This window comes from Trichoplax adhaerens, genomic scaffold (genome assembly GCF_000150275.1).
Source record: "Trichoplax adhaerens TRIADscaffold_1 genomic scaffold, whole genome shotgun sequence".
In the NCBI taxonomy this organism is placed as follows: domain Eukaryota; kingdom Metazoa; phylum Placozoa; class Uniplacotomia; order Trichoplacea; family Trichoplacidae; genus Trichoplax; species Trichoplax adhaerens.
In genome coordinates this window covers 7869948-7891221 of record NW_002060943.1, presented here as the reverse complement: position 1 = coordinate 7891221, position 21274 = coordinate 7869948, and the positions used below count along the sequence as shown (strand labels likewise).

The following is a 21274-nucleotide window of genomic DNA, read 5'->3' as shown; positions in this document are numbered from 1 at the left end:
TTACCATAAATAAGATCTTAAAAACTTGTTACAATTGTGTACTTTAGGCATTATACCGTATGATGTAATCTTTTTAGTCAGCTTGCTAACTTCGCGGCCCTCAAAAATGAACTATAGTCTATCATTGCTTAGAATAGAATTCTGAAACCAGAAAAAGCTACTGAACTTCCCAAATAGATGTTTCATCAAAACCCACAATATATACCAATTATTTTTGATTGAGAAAAAATTAGTAATTTCTTAGTAGAAGCAAGCTCAATTCAGAATTTGAAAAGTACTAATAAGTAATCAATTATATTACCAAACCTCTACTTAGAAATTTTTGAGAAAATTTATTGGTATACATCAAAAGGATATGATCATTTGCAAGTACGAATGCAGAAGATTGAACACAATAATATTTTTACGTCGTTTACGATTGAACTAATCTTATAGTAATTAAAAGTCTATATTTTCATGATCTACGAAACAGGAAATGACTCTAAGTTCCCATATGAAATAAATATGCAATTCAGTTAGTTTATAAATAATTAATATTATACGATGATTAAAGAAGTTCTGAGACCACAATATACATGTATAGAACACTGTAGCATTGTTTTGCGAATTCTTATAGATAAATGAATGCTCTTTTACGACAATAAGACAGATAGAAGATACTATAAAGTGCCGCAGCTACTGTATGTTCGTTCTCAACTTCGATGTCATACTTATTACTGCAGCACACGCATTAATAAATAACATAATCACACGTACAGTTATATTTCCTTACTACAATAATATTAGGACATATCCATGTATTAATACAATATGTTCTATTTCGCATCAGAGAGTATGATACAGTAATTCTTTTTAACACCTATTATCGATTTCCTTTCAGAAATTTCCAATAAATGACTTATTTTCACATATAAAAATTATCCTTATTCAAGCTTCAGGATGATTAGCATTATGGTTAGGAACCGGGATCGTTTGCATTGCTAAATTGCCATTTAATATCGGGGCTGTCTCTTGGTTATCGATTATTTCATTCAATTTTAATTGTGAATTTTCTATTAGCTTTTGTGGCTCATCAAATTCAACCGCCTTGATAATCGGAAATGTTAAGAAAAATATAGTTTAATCAATTGACAATTAATGCAATGAATTTTCTATATACAATACTCATATTGCTATTGATTTATTTATGTTTAATAATTTATACTTTAATCAATGTAATATACACACCCTCCCTTCGTGAACGATTAAAATACGATCGCATGCCATAACTGTTTGCAATCGATGAGCAACAATTAACAAAGTACTATCAAGAAATTCGTTCTTTATCGTATCTTGGATTAATTTATCAGTTTCACTATCCATAGAAGCCGTAGCTTCATCCAGAATTACAATCTTCCAATAAGAGAACATAATTTACCATCAGATTAACATTGCAGATATAGCTATACTATTAGACATTTTAGAATATAGAGGTAATGGTCCAGTACCTTGCCGCGTCTAAGCAGCGTCCTCGCTAAGCACAGCAGCTGTCTTTCTCCAACTGAAAAGTTATTACCATTTTCTTTAATTGCAGTATACAATCGATGTGTTAACCTCTCAAACTAAAAATGTTTTGACAATAAAATAATAGTAAGAAACAGATAAATTTGAATTAAAACTACCCCAGATTTTTATTTCAGTCCTACTTCCGACATCAAATAATGGTAAATTAATTATGTAATTAAGCTATATATTAATCGACACTCGCTAAATCTCACTGTGATCTGTATTATCAGGATCCAATTTGTAGATATATTTAACAGACCGATAAAGGTACAGTCCGTATACTCATCTCGTCTGATGAAATACAGAAAGAAAACAGTTTCATACTTTGGTTTTTAAATTCACTTTTTCTAAAACATCCCAAACTTCTTCATCGCTATGTTCATCGAAAGGATCGAGGTTCTTTCTAAGCATAAACGAGCGGAAGTAGTAAATAATCAACATTATTTTTTATTATAAAATTAGGAACTCGCGATCCTAAGAGATTTCTAAATTATCATTGTCATTTAAATTACCTTAGTGTGCCAGAAAATAAAAGTGGATCTTGAGGTATAATACACAAGTTTGAGCGAAGGTCATCTAAACCTAATGAATAAATCTACCATGGTCAAGATTTTACAATAAAATAATAGAGAGAAAGGCAGTACGGTCGTCTTTCAATACCTAACATAGAAATATTGACGCCGTCTACGATAATTTTTCCACTTTCTACTTCGACTAGTCGGTACATACAAGCGCCAATCGATGATTTGCCTATAAGTCAAGGTACCACAATACATTGGAAAAAATCTGATAATAATAACATAAATTCTGGATAGCTTTTTGCTGTAACGATATATTGCTTATGCGAACATAGAATATCTTTCTATGATTTTAGTCTTACCACTTCCTGTGCGACCAATGATGCCTACTTTCTCGCCCGCTCGGATATGGAAATCCATATCGTGAAGAACTAGCGGCAAATCCGGATGATATCGCATCTTTAGAATCATGTAAATAATGTAATTTTATTATCAATATCAAAATCATTAATCTTTATTTCACAGTAGTTACTATTGATTAAAGAATACAGAGTTAAACTTTAATTTATTTTATTACCGCATAACTTACCTGAACCTGATGAAATGTAACCTGGCCCTCAAATGGCCATTTCTTTGGAAGTTGAATTAATTTCGTATGTCGTTTTCCTTCGTTTTCAGTATTCTACCGGAGAAAACGGTTTTAGTCAATAATGAATTTAATCTTTTCAGTTATGCATACGGGATTTAGATTTAAAAAATGCAATGTTATAATAAAATGGCATTATTCAAGCATAATAATATCGATTAGCTGTTTTACATTGAAAATACATTTTTACCACAACATAATCGCGAAGGCGCTCAACCGAAGTAAATCTAGCTTCTGCTTCTGCTGCATTGCGAACAGTATATTGAAACATTCCGGTCAACTGAAAGTGCAAAAGGGTACATAAAAATTAGCAGGAATTGCATTAAAAACTTTAGTTGCGCCAAGCTTGCTACCTGAAATTTATATGATCTAATTATTTTGTGCTACTAGCTAATTTTAATTTTAATTTAACATTTATTAGGAATTACATCGCAATTCATAATAACCATGCCATACAGGCTAAACTTTACTTTTGGCTATCGGAAACAATTTACGAGCCCATGTCATTTTTACAAAGTATAGTATATTAACTCTAAAACACTTTACAATTCTACACTTAAATCACTATATTGAACTGTTTGCTTTATTTATTAAAATGATAGTCATGCTTTTTTCCATTCTTAAATTCCTATGATAAAACTAGGACAGATTATAAACGAATAATATTACAGTGAAATTATTACTTTATTGAGCGATTAATGTCTCAGTGCAAATACTGTCTCATTTTACTTACTTGAAAGGCATACGATAATGCTAATCCAGCACGCGTAGCATCATTTGGCTGAGCTACAACGAAAATAGCCGTAATGGTGACGAAAGTTGTAACCACAAAGTCTAATCTGACGGCTAACCATCGATGTAAGCAATGAAAAGTCACAAAAGTTGTCGAATTTTTATCGACTAATTTACGAAATCTTCAATTAAAGCAAAGCAAAAAGTTGAATATGATTAGTGTGGCTAAAATCTTAACTGAAATTAATAATGACGATTTCATAAGCTAAACCTTAACTGTATTCTTTTTACCTGTCTAAGAAGTTTTCTGTCTTATCGAAAGCGTGAATAGTCGTTATACCTTGATATATTAAAAGGGCCATCTTTAAATCAGTATGGATATATATTCACTAATTATTTTACGATAGTAAAATTAATAATATTCTATGTTTACCCGCTATAGTTGCTGAGAGGTGAGAAATGACTGGTGACCGGCTTCTATTATCCAATCGTTTTACCTCTCGTAGGCTGCCTTTAAAAATCACATTAATAATGATGAATATAACTACGAGTGGTATTAATGCCAAGAGAAACCATGGAAAGATAGAAATAATGACGCCAAGGGAGAAGATGATCAGGAATATATTTTGCAGTATCAATTCAGTGAACATTGGTAAGCGAATGTCAACTGTAAGTGAATAAATAATATATATATAAAAATAACCTATCGAATAATATTGAACACTAGTGAAAGAATGACAGCATTATCCAGATATAGAAAGTTTTAAACATAGTATAACAAATTCCGTTATGTCTTAGGCTTCTTTACAGAAGTTATATCATACCATCGTCCATATCTCTAGAAAATCTATTCAGGATTCGACCACCAGGTGTACTTGTGAAAAATGTCATTGAAGATTGCATAATCTACAGATATCAAAGATGCATAAGAGTTTATACATCAAAAATAAATGAATATTTTATTTCGATATCGGGGTATTAGCCAAGAAAAAGTAGACGCTTATTGTTAATAAATATTCTAGACCGAACTGGCAATTGTTATGACGTACGAGTACTATAAGTCTTATTTACCGCTTCTAGAACTTGATTATGAATCCTTGTCGAAGCCCGTAGTGTAGCCTATTAGTAAGATACAATCGAAAATTGACTAAATTGTCACTTAATGCATTCGATCCTAGTGTAAATACTTTAAGTGTGCGTTACTTTTGTAAATGTCAATCCTTTGAAACAGAGTAGAATAATCATAAAGACCGCAGCGCTGCAGTAAACAAGGAGATACATAAGAGGTTGCTGAAAGGTAATTGTGGATGTACCATTGGAAAACTCATTATCTGATTCTTGCAGGGTATTATTCACCTATACATTATAGAAATTATTCATGAAATATAAGACATAACAGTTATGACTGTCATCAATTGCTAAATCATTTTATTGAAAAAGGTTATGCATACTGTAAATCCAGATCGAATCCACTCAGAAAGCCAATAATCGTTAAATACTTTGGCTCCTATTGATAGGGCAAACATCATAATGACGATAAAGCTTTTAAAATAACCTGAAGTAAGCAATAGAAATAGAATAAGTTATTATACCAATAATATCTAAAAGTACATTTATGCTCAGGACAAACACAGGTTTTATATTAGCATGTGTTGATTGCAGTAAATTTATGAGATTATTCTAATATATATATATACATCATACATTACCTCCAGCGCACTTAATATACATTCTATAGCTGGCCGCACTAACATGACCTTTTAACCTCGATTCGACAGTAAAAGTCCGTCCTAAAAGTGTAGCAAAAGTAATTAGGTATCTTTCTTAATTTTACCGGTAAACGATTATAAAATTTTTGCTTAATAACCAAACGAATTTATTGATTCATCGTATCTCTATGTTTTACCTCTCTTTTGATTAGCTCGCAAAGTCTGTCCTGTATTAAATGATAATCTTTCAGTTTCTAGATAGCTTGGCTTTTTGGTAGCAATTACTTCATCAGTCCTCTCTATTTTATCTATATCAGTCCCAAACAGCGTTAACATGTCGTAGTAAGCCTGTAAGTAGTTAAAGATCGATCTTAATGATTAACATGAGGCAAACGGCTAATCGCAAGTAACTTACTCCTCGCTTTTCCAATAAATTGGAATCCTTTCCTTGTTCAACTATCATTCCATTTTCCATTACTAAGATATGATCGCATTGCTTTATGTACTGGCAATAAAAATAATTTTTTAAATTCTCTCAAACTAGCTATATCCTGGTATAAAAAAATCCTGATGATGGCAGTATTTTTGTCCATCATTTTATACACGTATAGGTCTTATTCTAGATTTTGGATGATTGTACTTTACCTCTATGGACAGTTCATGTATAATAAATACAATTATTGAATCTAAATATTAAATTGGTTATTACAATTAATTGATTATAAGAATGAATTCTTCAATACCTGCATTTGGTGTGATACTAAGACGACGGTTTTGCCAGCCATCGATCGCTGAATGCAACTTGCAAAAATATGATTGCCTACATCTAAGTCTACACCACTCAGTGGATCATCTAGCAAATAAATATCTTTATCAGCATAGAGTGCCCTAGCTAAACTAATTCTTTGCCTTTGTCCGCCACTTAGATTGACACCACGATCTCCTAACTTTCATAGATGTCGAATTCTCAACTTATCATCAATCGAGATTAATGAATATATAAAACTAAACTAAATAAAAGGCGTCCAACTTACTATTGTTTCATCTCCTTCAGGTAAAAGGCGCAAATCGTCGACTAGGGAACAATCAGATAGAACTTGATCATACCTAGCGTAATAAATCCCCAAAATTTAATACTGTAAATGCTAGCGATTTATTTTACCGGCGATATCACAGTCAATGTTTAGATTCTATTCTGTAAGCTATAATGTACCATTTCTTCTATCTAATTAAATTAAAAAACAAATACAAAATACCACAATATAAATTTTAGATGATTAATACTATACCTTTGCTCGTCTAAAGGTACTCCAAAGAGTATATTATCCTTTATTGTGGCGTTCATTACCCAAGGCTGTAAAATGTATATAAGCAATTGCCACTATAAGATTTACTATCGATGATATTTCACCTCGATAGATGTTATCTCAAATCTATAACAATTACATTTATATAGTGTGCTAAAGTTATGCATATATTAAAATTAATGGAACCTGTTGCGGAACGTAACCAATTGTGCCTGTAACATGAGATTCACCAGAGCAAACATGCATCTACAAAAATGATGTACGAATTAATCTAGATTTCATATACTATATAGCCATTTAAATTTCTGAATTTAACCTCTCCTAAGATTGCTGCAATCAAGGAAGATTTTCCTGATCCTGTATGGCCACATATACCGGTAATTATATTCTATAGAATCAAATTTATCATTAGATCGATAACAATTTTTAGTGATAAATTATATATTTATTATTTGCAAATTACAATAGTTAGTATAATCACAATATTGAGACCTTGTTCTAACCTTTTTGATTGCTAAATTAATATCGAATAGGACTGGTAGTCTTTTTGCATCATGCACTGTAAAGACGTAATACAAGATTTTGTCACAATTTGTTTAAAATTAATTAAAATTCTTTCGGAAAAGTTCAACGCGAGAAGGTTACCTGTTACAGGTCTTCCCCAGACTGAAGATCGTCGCCTGCCTTTTTTATCAGATTCTGTCTATTAATATATGTATGGACCAATAAGTTCAAATAGTGTCATAATTAAACTAATGATTTATTCCATTAATGAACCAAAACCATATCAGACCAAAAGGAAAGCCTAATATTACCTTAGTCCATGCAAATGTTCCATCTGTAATATGTATTGCAGTGTCATCATCACCTGATCTTTCTATGCATTTCTCGTACTCGTTCAATACTAGTAGATTCTAACAATATTTTAAGTCAACACAAGATGATTATTCTAATCTTGTCTTTGCCTCTAAACAGAAATCAAACAAGCATCGCTAGTTATAACCTTGATTCGACCTAGTGCAATATTTGCTTCAGCAACCGCTTTCATTCCAGTCGGTAGAGTCGTCATTGTAAATCGCATTGCGTTAAACATAGAGACTACTGCAAATGCCTATTTAAATTATTTAAAATAAGAACCCAATATTACAGTATTTTATATAAAAGCATTAGTCAGGAAAAATTGTTAATTTAAGTACAGTATGCAATATGAAAGAGATAATATTATAACTTATGTGTAGTTTATTATAATCCTATCTAATGACTTTGATTTTAAACGAACAATAGATTGCAGATATTAATTGAAAGTAGAAGATGTATATATATATAGTAGAGGTAATTTCCAATTCATAGCGGTATGCTATGTCATACCTGCGATGATTTTAAGCCTGTTCCAAGACCAAAAGCAGTTATAATAGTGATAATACTAGCGATGACCGGTACTATTGGCATTGCTGATATACTCAGACTTTGAGTTAGTGCCGCTTTGGACAGTCTCTCAGTTTCTGTTTGTCTAACTTCTACATGATATTAGAAAATAATCATTTAAAACACATTTTTAAATTCTTAACCGAACTTAAATTTCTAGGATTAAAGCATAAAGTTTGTTCAGAAAAGGTTTTGGACTAATTCCGCATTGTATTACTGATAACATTAAGTATGTTAAAAACATTGCTAGGAGCATGCTTAAAAGTATTTACTTATGCATATACCTTTTACCCTTTGGATTAATAGAGATTCCCAGACATTCATCTTGATTAGTTTGATATTGGTCAAAATCTCGTTCATTAACCGAATCTGATGTAAATATTAGTTTTAAAGTCAAGTTAGGAGGTACCGATACTGAAATATTTTATGTTTAAAAATTTTTTAAATAACAGGTTAAGTCTGCTTTCTCTCTTTCTTTGATTTACATGCACAGTACTATAAATGGATATTTATGACATTAAAATCTGAACAGATTGCTGATACCCTTTTATCCGTTACACCGATTGTAGATCGCCTTAGTTTACTTATATACCGAGCTACTCCAATCTAATAAAATAAATATAAAATAATAGTTACATCATAGCTAATACTTAAAGACTGTAACGATAGCTTCTAAATACAATAGATAATATAGGAAATTGTTTTATCGGTCAACAGTAGCTAAACATTACCAGAATTGGATAGAATAACACAAAGGTTACACAGCCAACAATAGCAGCTGGGCCGACAATGCTTGTTAAATAAATTAGTGCGCATAGTGGTATAATTGGTGCACCTATTAAATCAAGAAATATTATCATATTTCTTTACATTTATTATCCGTAAATGAGACGATTCAATTTATCCAATTATGCTAATGGTAGTTTATTGGCAGCAATATTAGGTTTATCTCCCTACCTGATATAAAAGCAAAATATAAAACGGCTTCAAACATTCTTTGTGCATCGTTGGCATAAAGGTTAGTGAGCTAAGTAGTTATAAAAAGGTGGTTAACATAAGAGAAGGGGAGCAAAACGGTTAATTATAATGTACTGATATAAATCCGGCTATGACTACGTGCACAGAAATTTATTTCCTACTTCGCCTATTGAACTCTTGCTAGTATACTTTAACTTTAGTAGCTTGTTATATATTAAAGCCAAAGCCATCGACCTAATTTGTACTCCTGCCCGAACGGATAAATACCACGTAAAAGCAAAAGTTAAGCTCTTAATGGATTCATTGATGAAAATGCATACTACCTGGAATTAGTAATGAAATATAATTATTACCGCGAAGTTAGGTAAAGTTGATAACTACTGTAATAGCTAAAATTGATTCCACAAAATTGCTATACGTCATATTGCTATTAGATCATGACAGATAAATAAATACTACATGTAATAGTAAAGCTATAGACTATCGTACCAATATCGATCCCACCACTACATCTTTGTTTTGGCCTTCGGTATATTGAATTAGGCGATGAATAATAACCTTAATAATATGATGGTCAATAAAATTGAACAGATTTCTCGTTAAGATGCGAATGCTAAATCACAATTACGAATTAAAAGGATTATTTGAATGCAGCTGTTTTCTCTGAAGTACAAATGAATAGTTAACTATCTATCGCAAAGCGTTGCTACTACTACAATTTATGAGTAGGTAAGATGTTGATTAGAGGTAAAGAAGACGTTGCTCAATTGATAACCCATTTTGTCAGTTAATCACTTAGGTGTATTTGTATTTATAAGCTTATGAGTATGCAGCATATCTATTGCTCTTACTCGTATTAGATGTAGTATGTGTTTAAATTTGACATTCTCGCTTAATTTAATCAATCTCGATTATAGTAGACTGCATGTCAAAGAATCAATTTATCGACACCTTTCTCTATGAATCTAATAAAATTTTATGAAGTGGATTGTAGCTGAAAGTAAATCAGCAAATCATCAAATATGAAGATAACTATTTAGTAAAATCTTGATTAAAATACTTACTGGTCCCAAAACTGTGCAGGTAAGAACAAGACAGTAAATCAAAAATGTTTTTAGCAATTTTTTCCGCACAAGAAGAAATAAAACTCGACCCAAAGAAGCCTTTTCGATTCCATGTGCTGCTACCTCTTTATCCCATAATATCTGGAATTGGTTAATATTGGCATCAAAGGAATCAACAGCTGGTAAGTGTCCTAAATCTTCCATTTCTATAGGTCGTTTGTAGCCCAGCCATACCAGAGGGGTCATCCATGATAAAGTTAATAACTGCCAAAAATTAGCCCTGGCGTACGGAGCTACTCGGGTTCTAAATAAATGTAGTAATCAATAGAGAGAAATGAATACTTTGACAATAAAACAGGTAAACTTTTCACAACATTTAATGAGCAAAGCAGAGTAAAATAATTCAAACCAAAATATTAATTAGACATAAAATTGATGAGATGGTGCTGTGGGACAATAATTAATAAACTTTTTATTATTCACTTTTTGATTAAATGTTTACTATACATTAGAAAATAATTATAACGCATCGAAATAGTAATTACTGCACTGAGAGAAATACATTTTAAATATAAGCATAAGCATTAGTTTACTATTGATTATTATTTATGAAATTAGATCAGGATCTGCGCTATCTGGAAATTAAAAAATGATTAGTCATTTTGTCATATAGGGAAATCAGCTAGTTTTATAGCTTGTAATGTTTCAGATGCCAGCAGGAATTTACTAAGTAAAAGACACATACACTATAGCTATCCGAGTACAAATTTTAAGTTTGTAAATAATGGCGATCACTATAGTATAAGTGCCAATCAGAAAATAGTGACATTGCTTAGAAAGCATTTTATAGCCAGGGCCATAACTTGTATTATTTTATACGTGCAATATCATACATTGTAGGGTCAGTTAAATGGTTGCAATTTTTTAAATGAATGTATCAAACTGTACAAGTTTGCTCTAGTTAAGCACTTGTTGCTTGGCTGTAAGATTTGGTAATTTTTCTTTTACCGTCTTAATACGAAAGCTTTTGTATATCTAAAGTAGAATTAATCCTTGACTGCCTATAAAAAACTCTTTACGCTTACCGGCTTCGTATTCTTTAAGTGTTTGTTAAATCAGACATTTTATGTAGCAATAAAACAATATTTATATTCCTAAACAATATTCTTATATCCTTTTGTTTGTGCAACTGATGTATTGCTGTCGCTTACTGAACTAAGATTGGATAATGGGATAGTAATGTTAATACATGATACAGTAAAAGCAAATTAGTTAGAAAGAGGCTTTTCATAATTGCGCAAGGATAGGATCTTATGCGTTACTAGATAGATGATAAAAATAGGTTTAAAAGCAAACCATATTAGAATATAAAGGTAGATGAGTAAAATTTAGCCATTAAGTTTCATTGTTTAGGTTTTTCCGATGAGTCATGGATAGACTTTCAGTTGTTTCTCACCTAACGCGAGCTGATTCTATTACACAGTATAAAATGCGGCATAATGGATTTAATAAAAATATTTGTGGATATACCAATTCTGCATTGTCTTGTTGATGAAATTCAATCAATACTATTTAAAAGAATAGAATCACTCGGTCAGCAGAGTAATAGTGAATGATATAATACTGTCCACAAATCTTCTGTTACCGCGTAATTATGACTGTCGACACGAGTCTCCTGCTTAGTCATAAATTTTGTTACAAGTAGGAAGTTAAAATGTGCTAAACAAAGACCTTTGCTTATGATATTAGGAATGATATTCATTTCCTATTGAGTTAATATACGAGTAAATTATTTTGCCTTCCGATTTACTTGCCGATAGATGAGTAAAAAATAGAGCAGAATCTTACTATGATTTATTTCAAAGAGCTAAATTTGATACTCTGATACATTTTGCTCAGTTTTCACATCAGTAACATAATAGTTGAAATTATAGTATTATACTTATCTCAAATAGGTCAGATTCTATCGTAGGACGTAAATAAATTACATAAAAACAACATCTCCAAAGGAAACTATTATCTAAATCATTAGATGCGCAAATCCTAGATTAGTTTATAAGCATTATCCGATTATGAACATTGCCATGTTTATATTAAGTTAGTTAATAGGCTTTGATAGCTAGAAGTGTAGAAGTTGTACTATGATCTTTAGTTAATCTTACTGTTGATAGATATAGCCAAGAATGCTATGTAATTGTTTAGATGTTTTAATAGCTCAGCACTATTACATCTTTTCATGACCTTAATTAGTTACGGATTTTAATGAAGGAAATCAAAATGTTACAATTACCCCTTCGATAACAAGATTATCGTTAAAACATTTGTTATACTGATAGTTTTCTAGAATAAATTAATTATTCAAAACGTAAACTTGGTCTATCATTCGTTTCTATTCAGTTACAGGTATAGCAATAAAAAATTTACTTTGCTATCTTTTTAACTCTTGTTACATGTCATATATTTAACTCACATTAAAATTTCTTCATCATCGATTGTAGTCCGTATGCTTTGACGGCATTCAGACAATCTATCCATCTTGATTGGCTGCATTTTCGAAGAAGATTGATAAAATCGATTTCTTACGAACTGTCCGTATTCCCTGCTGTAAAGTAATAAAATCAAAATTGATTCCGCCCTAACGTGTTCTTAAATACAACTACAGTAACTAATATCACTGGGAAAATGTATTGACAGTAGGACCGCTTTCCCCATGATGACTGAAATGGCTAGAGTCTATAGTACAAGTTACTATAGATACAATTCAAGGAATGCTCAGTTGGGGGTATTGATGTTTATTATATTTATTAACGTCAGGACTTCACGTCTAGAATATTAGACACTGGATGATAGACAATAAATGATCTATCACTGTGTTGTTATGTTATGTTATTTTCATCATATAATATTGAGCTCATCTATAATGAGTACATATTATAATATATATATATATATAGATATATATTTGTGTGTGGTTATTATCTGTTATGACAGGAGGCCGTACTAGCTGTCAATAGATTAAGGTAGGCACTTTATTCTAGGATAATATGATAATCCCTATGCGCATTGCTAATTTGGGGGTATGTCTAGACCGTTCTATGCACCATATCTTGTTATATCGATCTATTTATATTGATATGGAATTAAAACATGGAAGCTATTCATTTTTGAAATAGCTAGTACTGTACCCATTATTATGACATAACAATAATCAGATTTTCATTTTCTATCAGTACGTAAAGATAAATAACTAATCAGAAAATACTTATATATTTCCTTCAATTATTATGTCCGTTCTAGTGTCAATTATAGAATCTCCGTTGTTTGCATTTAATTTGGCGTTTTGCTACTTAATGCAGGGTAAGATTCTTGTTGAACGTACCACACGCTGCGTTAAACTTTTCTACAATATTTACATCTGGGCATGGCTTTCTGAAGTTACGTTGACGAGGCTGTACTTTTGATTTAATTCATCCAGTTGCGAAATATTTTATTGACTTGTCATTGTCTTGCTACCATAAATATGTTCTTACCGATATTACTCACTTATGATGTATTATTCATCGGCATGGAACATCACGTGACGATTTCATTGCAGTCTTGAGATTTACATATAGTATGATTTACTTATGTAATGATTCTAGAGCAAGGGATGATATTTTATTTAATCCTAACGAGAACAAGGTTTGATTACAATATCGCCTTGTATCTTCGTTTAAAAGGAGATTTTCTTCCATTATGAAGAGAAAATCTACGTTATTTAAAGTTCCATAAACGAGTGTCGGGTGCAAAATGGGATTAGGTTATTGCTTACTTTGCATACGATAGATTTGAGTATTTATTTTCATTGGTGATGTATAAAACTATCTATATTTAGAAACTTATTCTAGAGCTATATTGATCTTATATAAATGAGAGCTTGAGAAAGATACATATTTGTTTATATTTTTATGCGATATAGTATGGCTTTTTACAGTTTGAAGCTATAATGGCGTGATATATTTTATAGGTACATGTATAATTGTATATTTATATCATTCTCAGAGTACTATCATGTTTAGTGAAATAATATCAATATAAATTTAAATTGGTATTTCACACAAAGATGCTCTGTGTCGATTGTTAGTTGTACGTAGCAGGGTACGTGCAATTTACATAAAAGTAAGATCTTTAATGTTTATTATTATACGTATTTTAAGCTTAAGAAGTATGACATTGCCCTTATTATTATAGAATGTCAATAAGTTATTAACTACAATCCTACGGTGGCGTTATTTAATGTTCTATCGTACGGTACATTCAAATTTTACGCAATCTAAAACTCAAGTTTGTGAGAGATATAATACAACACTGTCTTTGATAATGTAAACTTTAATCATTTCCGCATACTTCGGAACCCACAGTATAATTGTTGACATGTATTAGTCGTGCAGATAGCTCCCAAGTTCTAGTTTTATTATGATGGTTAACTATTTAATGCTAATCATTATCTGATTTTAATTAATATTTTTGACCTTAATGAGCATTAACTTGGATTTTATTGACGTTTTATCATTCAAAGTTATACTGTTCTACGTTCGGATTTATTACAGTTACACTTTTATAGTAATATTATTTGCGTAAACATGACTACCAGGTGTTAAACTTGAGGATTCTTATGCACTGCATTTATATTGAAGTAGTAAGCACGCCTCTAATCGAAGTATATACTTTCTGTAAATCCTTCCTTTCTTACATGATATATGACCGTATATTTAATAGTGGTGTTTCGCTACAAAGTTTCATGGATTCTGTAATTGCACTCATACTAGAAATAATAATATGAACTTTGGACTATTTTATAAAGGAATGTTTTGGTCGAATTCGTTTATGATTGCCTCGTTGATCATTAATCAATCGAAGGTGCTGTTCATTTTACTTTGTTTACTATATAATGTATCAGTAATAGCTCATTGGAGACCATTATTTAATTAAGATCATAAACATTTATAAATCAATCTAAGCATAAAGGAGAGCTTTGTAAAATTTATTGATTGTTGGCGTATAATAATTTGAAATATACTGTCTCTGAAGTAACTGTGTTTTACGCATATACGAGTATACAGTACATGTTAAAGTTAAATCAAAACTAACTTATACACCACAGTTTATTGCTTAATATTATAAGCAAGGATTCCATGAGTATCAGCTATTTTAAATTCAGGTTTCGAATCTACGTACTGTGCAATATGGTGTGAGTGTTAATAGTGTGACATAATTTGTTGAATGATATATAAAAATATATAGAATCAAGGATTAAATAAATAGGATGATCTTATTCCTAACAATTGAATGTGTCTAATGGCACCCAGCTACTGTATAGCATAAACATGCGAAGGTATCCAATTAATCAATTTTACGCGCATGCATAGAGAAATGGTAGTCATTTGCCTTAATGCAATCTTATTACATATGCAGTTAACGAAAGAGTTCATGAAATTATCTCATAGATCAGTTAGCAGCTAATTTTATTTCTGTTAAATTTATAGAACTATAGAAGATAGTAACTAGTAGGTGATGACGAATGGACGTCCTGGATAGTAGTTTTACCTATAGTTTTACCAGACAAAATTGTACTATTTTGCCTAAAGGCTCGCCATCTAGTGTACACGATACTGTAGTCTGTACGCTGTACAATGCAGTTTACAGTAGTTGTTGTTACAGGATGCACTATGCGTACTAATAGTGATTGCAGGCCATAACACTGCTGGACTAAACTTCATTTTCAACTGTACTCGATAGTCGACACTCTGCAATATTGCTGGGACTCCATTGAGCCTTGAGCTCATTTACTTGTGTAGATCTGGATGATTTGGCAAAGCTGTTAGGCAACGATAGTCTTTCAAGGCATCACGAATGATGATTAGTTCTATGATGGTTGATGGCTCTGATGATGTATTAACTCTTTCTATATCAATGCAAGAGTAATAAGGTAACGAATTTGCAGAAAATTAAAATGAAATCCAACGCTACTCCTTAGAATAGAAATGTTGAAAGATGCGCACGAATAACAGCCTATCACAGTTCTCCACCACCAAATTACTGTAAAGTAAGATAAAGAAATGGAGTAGTTACAGTTGGTATATAGTGTAATGCTATAGATTTTGTTTTACACAGTCGTATTATGCTGATTCGCTGTGGCAATCGTAGTGATAAAAAGATCCTTTCTATCTCATGGTGGAAATAACGATAGAAGCAAATGGAGTAAATTTTCGTCATTGCCGCATGCAATGTATGGTACTATACGATATTCTTTACCAGCATAGTATCGTTAATTTATTTATTTTATAGTGGAATGTGTCTGTAAAATGTGGTAATTCATTGTCTTCTATTTTTCCATCCTTCAGTTAACTTTAACATACAGCAAAGTTACAAATTACAAGTATTGTTCAATGTATACGTATGAGCAGTTTCGAAGGTTAAAGGCATAGACCACTTGACGCTTTCGGTAAAGTATCTAGTAGGCTTTGGTTAAGGCTATCACGCTTACAAGCTACTGTAGATTTGTAATATTGCCCAAAATAGCCAGTATTACTTTTACATTATCTTGATTTCCTTTTAGCTATCTATGATTGCACTGTGTTGCGTAGGTTGAGCTTTGTTTCATACGTAGACTTTTCTGCTTTATAGATTTGGGTTCCTATGGTTTTGGTCCAAAATCCGATGAGATAAAATGAATACTGGCGATAAAATTGCAGCTTTAAATGGTATTGTAAGCACTTTATACACCGGAGTTTATGTTATGAAGAATATTAGCGGCGTTCCAGTTGTCAAAGGAGCAGTAATACTTTGCTCTGGATTTGCTACTTGGGGTGTTAGTCGTTGGTGCTGGATTAAGTTGGTTGATGTACCTATTGAGCAAGGTCAATTATTCTGCCCTGCTTGTGCTTTGGTGCGTGGATCTGCTACTACGATCGTTAGTGGTAGTGTTATCCCGTCATTGGTGTGGCTTTTTACTAGCTCAAATCGAAGTGCGATCTTGAAATTACTTACTCAGCCTATAAAAGTAAATCCGTTATTAGGATTTGTTATTGGATGTAGTACATTGCAGGTTGCGATTGGTGGTTTCTATGCTGATCGCAAATGGAAAGGTAGATATCTTGCTTAAAAAGCTATAATACGCAAGTATCTTTCGTGGGGACATGATTCTAGTGATTCGGGTTTCGTATCCTCCGATTAACAATGAATATACATGATCAGGTACTATGTAGAAGGATCCTATTCTTCGCAGCTTGATCAAACTACTAACTGTACGAGCATAATAATATATTATAGAATGGTGTTATAGTCTACTATGGAAGGATATTTCGTATAAGTAGGCATGCTAATATTATGTAACTACATAATATGTCATCAGATGAATATACAGTATATATGTATTAAAGAAAGACAAGAAATAATACTATGAATACTTAACAACTTACATGTTTTATTTCTCTCAAAGGCATAATTAATGTTAACAGCCATAGATACTGGTCGATAATTCTATTTATTTCAGTAAAAATGTTGTTACAGTATTTGTAATTCATGTTATAATTCGAATATTAAGATTACAGCCTAATGATTTGTTGCCGACATGAAGCTGCTCAGAAAAAATTTTCGAGTCAGTGATATGGTCAATAATGTCGATATGAAAATAGTTTAACTCAAAGGTCACAAAGTGCATTAAACATTTACTAGATTGTCCGAAAATTTTCATTTACACTAAGAAATATCAATTCATTGTTACAAATAGATGGGAAATGAATCTAGATGCAAGTAAATCTTATGCATTATACAATATCAATTCGGTTTACAAATTCTATTGGTACAGTGAACAATGATTTAGATATACCGTTGCATATACTATACGAGTACGTACTGTAATTATAACAGTTCTTACATTTACATCTTTATTTCTTAAAGACAAAGCTAGACAAAATAAATTACTTGAAATAGACATCAAGGGTATGTAAGGTTGTATAATTGCAAGTATAACTGGTATTCAGGAACTGTTAATCGGGAATTTACATTGTCCCAGGTAATATCAATACTCCTTTTTGCTCCATAAACACAAGTATGTGCCACATACCGGCCGGATACGGCGAATAGAACGAAAACTTGTAAATTACAGTATATCCATTAAATTTTAGCTTCATAGGTTACGCGTCTTAACCAGATACATAGTTCAAAGTGGTAAAATTATTGTTGCATGATCTTCATCCATTAGAAATAGATGCATCTTATTGCAACGTTTACAATTGGCTTATTTTGTTGGATGAATAGAATGCAGGATATGGTAGAATCTCAATGCAGAGACTGCTTGCTGACGTAAATCTTGCCATCGCTTGCAGTAATTTGATGTACAATTTCGCCTGATGTAACTAGTGGTGGTTATACATTAGAAAAATGATATTAGTTCAGAGCTATCACTAAATTAACAAAGACATTTCTTTAACATGGCAACAAGCTACTATGATTATGGCGTCATGGTCAACGTACTGCTTATCCTCTTAAAGTCATCATAGGTTTCACCATTAGACATTTGTAAATACTTCTTCACCAATCGAATCATGTCCACCGCTGTTGATGCCGCTTTACCGTCATTATTGAGTTCTCCTGATGACTGTGTCGATATTTGTTATAAAGAAAACTATTTCATTGCGATTCATTTGGCAACAAATTACCGTATAAGAGTATTTTTACTATTTAATGAAGCGAATGTGCCATGGACTATTCGCAGTCTATAAGACTGAGCCTACTTTTTTTGCCATTAGGCAATCATGATCACTTTACTGACTAAAAATGGAAACATATTAATACTAGTATACAGTATGATTACGATTACTTGATGATAATAGAGAAATTGCGTTGGTTTCTTCGAGAATGAGCTGTCAAGTATACTGTATAGAATGATTGAAGTCTACGAGTATAAGAAGAATATTGATTCATTTTCTCACCGCTAAAATATTCTCGTCCATATCAACAACTAAATAGCCAAGTTGATTCTTTATTTTATCTAATCCTTGAGGAAGAGTCGCCTTATAACAGAAATCGGATAAGTTGATTCAAATATAGAATGATGATGATAACAAGTCCATTAATTAAAAAAGGAATAATTATCTATTTATCCATGCTGTAAAAACTGTTGCAAACTTGCGTGTGCATTTTACTGTAGTATGGTTCTACGCATTGATCTGACATGATGAATATCGTATACCATGATGCTAGATATCAGGAATCTTTATTTCCAATTACAATTCTCCACCAATCTTTTAATTAAATAACTTCCAGTGGATTTTTGCCGTGAATGAGAACTAGGAATGGCTTGCTGCTTTGTTTCAACTAGATGGACTGTAGTATACAATCCGTACGTTCTATCCATATTAAATCCTATAAGGTGATTGATTCTATATAGGATGTGGTTACGTTTCGAGGTAGTATACTGTGCTGTATGCGATCAGGTCCGATAGAGTACCGTACCGCCCCAGACCGCACCGTCCAAGTGTTTCATTACAGTACATCTCATGGTCTAGTACTGTACACTAGTGTACAATGTACTGTAGGAGGAGACCACTCTTTCCATTCCCTGGAGTCAAAGTGCGTTTTCAAAGTTGCCAAATCCGTCAGTCTGTCTTTACCGTATACAATATCCGACAATCGTGGTGACATCATTTCATAAAAAAAAAAAAACTAACTGCAGCCATTTCCATTTTTCTTTTCAATTATAAAAAATAAAGTTTGTAATTATAATGATTATTATTACCCTATTTTGCATGATCATATGAATTAATTATCCACATAATCATGGACGATTGAATTCACAATCTTACATTGAACAGTAGGACAACAGCAATAAATTTATAAATAAATAAATAAATAAATATCTATTTATATCACGAATCAAGAACGGTAACTATCACTACCGCAAGAGGTAGTTTGCCGTTTGCATCTCATTAATTAGTTCAGTTATTAAGTCTTTTAAAATTGTTTATAACATTTGATCTAACAAAGCTGCAATACACCTTGTAGGCAGGCTTATTAAAAATATTACTTTCAGAAGTATAAATCTCTTGTTGTACTGTAAGCTAATTGTTTCCGAGTCTACTGTTGCTACTTGCCTTTCTTACATCATTCCTTTTTGAGTTACCATTTTGTTCAAATTTGAAACATAAAATAGAATAGACAATGGCAATAGCAATTGTACGCCGCCAAGTTGTCACACCATCTTCTGCAATAGTACCGCAATTGAAGAACTTTTTCAATCAAGATATCTCTTATATGCGAGCCAGGATACAAGGATTAACAGGTATGATCGCGTATGATTTCATTTCTTGGTGCTTATGGCGCAGTTAATAGTTTTGCTCTGTAGCACTGTTTAACTCTGAATTAATAATGTGTACAAATTAGTATTTTCAAACCCTGGTGTAAATTATATATTTAACGCACGGCTAGATATACAGATTCGGTTAGCGAAGTTAATAAAATAAGTAGAAATTATTTCAGGCACGTATTTGTGAGTTACTATCTATTTGCTATCTATTCATTTCAAGTAAAGCCTTGATTGTAGATGTAATGTTTAAATCAAATAAAATTCTATAATAGATAACATAATCAGCGTAATCAACCAGAAAACTGGTCGATCAATAACGCATTTTCATTAAATTACCGTATGCTTAGCCCATCACGAATTACTATCTCACTATGGTAGGTTACAGTACTGTACAGCACAAAACTACAAGTACTATGCTGTAGTATTGATCATAAAGGTAAAAAAAGAAAAGAAAAATCTAATTCACAGTAACAGCAACAGGATAGCAAGCACCCATACAGAATTTCCTGCAGGATTTACGAGAGTGATTTTTACTGAGACAATAAATCCTGTAATACATAATTTAATAGTGTATGCAACATTGCAACTTGCATCTACGAGTTCAAAGCTTAACTACTGAATTCGTATAATACACTATAGAATTTAGTGCCAGTCTCTTTATTGACTTTATTGATTGGAAAATATCGCGTGAGTGGATAATTAGTATGAGTAGCAATATTCACAATCCCATCGAGAGCTACGAACGAATACTGTACACTACTGTGCTTTTTCAGTAGTGCAAATCGTGCGAACATATTCGTACATACGTACTCGTGATTTCGGATTCTGTTTTGGCTAGAATCTCGAGGTCATATCTTCAACTTAAGGTCAATAAAGATGAAAAGAATTTCGGTATTATACTTTTGTCAATAAAGTTAAGTGATCTCCTCTTGTGATTGTCAATTATTTAATTCGGTATTAAATCTTACGCTACTCTTCATCGGCAGCAATGGCTTTATCCAC

At 31.9% G+C, this 21274-nt stretch overlaps 2 protein-coding genes across 2 annotated transcripts; one reads left to right on the top strand and one right to left on the bottom strand.

Annotated features, from left to right (window-relative positions):
* Positions 1 to 927: 927 nt before the first annotated feature.
* TRIADDRAFT_19283 (uncharacterized protein) lies at positions 928 to 10215 on the bottom strand (the record flags this gene model as incomplete). The annotated part of the gene is given in 34 exon segments (XM_002108039.1): positions 928 to 1086; positions 1228 to 1392; positions 1488 to 1601; positions 1870 to 1948; positions 2058 to 2127; positions 2206 to 2295; positions 2426 to 2522; positions 2653 to 2745; positions 2900 to 2989; positions 3443 to 3623; positions 3733 to 3781; positions 3875 to 4108; positions 4266 to 4347; positions 4513 to 4560; positions 4645 to 4797; positions 4893 to 4996; positions 5151 to 5264; positions 5348 to 5498; positions 5545 to 5655; positions 5894 to 6097; positions 6185 to 6257; positions 6440 to 6504; positions 6644 to 6703; positions 6774 to 6845; positions 6961 to 7016; positions 7034 to 7160; positions 7273 to 7371; positions 7461 to 7568; positions 7826 to 7974; positions 8167 to 8251; positions 8426 to 8488; positions 8614 to 8717; positions 8840 to 8909; positions 9925 to 10215. Coding segments are annotated over 34 exon segments (3810 nt in total), but the record flags the coding sequence as incomplete, so codon positions are not given.
* Positions 10216 to 16633: 6418 nt separating this feature from the next.
* On the top strand, positions 16634 to 17068 carry TRIADDRAFT_52179 (uncharacterized protein; the record flags this gene model as incomplete). Its single annotated transcript, XM_002108777.1, has 1 exon — positions 16634 to 17068. The coding sequence occupies one exon, from the start codon at positions 16634 to 16636 to the stop codon at positions 17066 to 17068; it is 435 nt and encodes a 144-aa protein (XP_002108813.1).
* Between the last annotated feature and the right edge of the window lie 4206 nt (positions 17069 to 21274).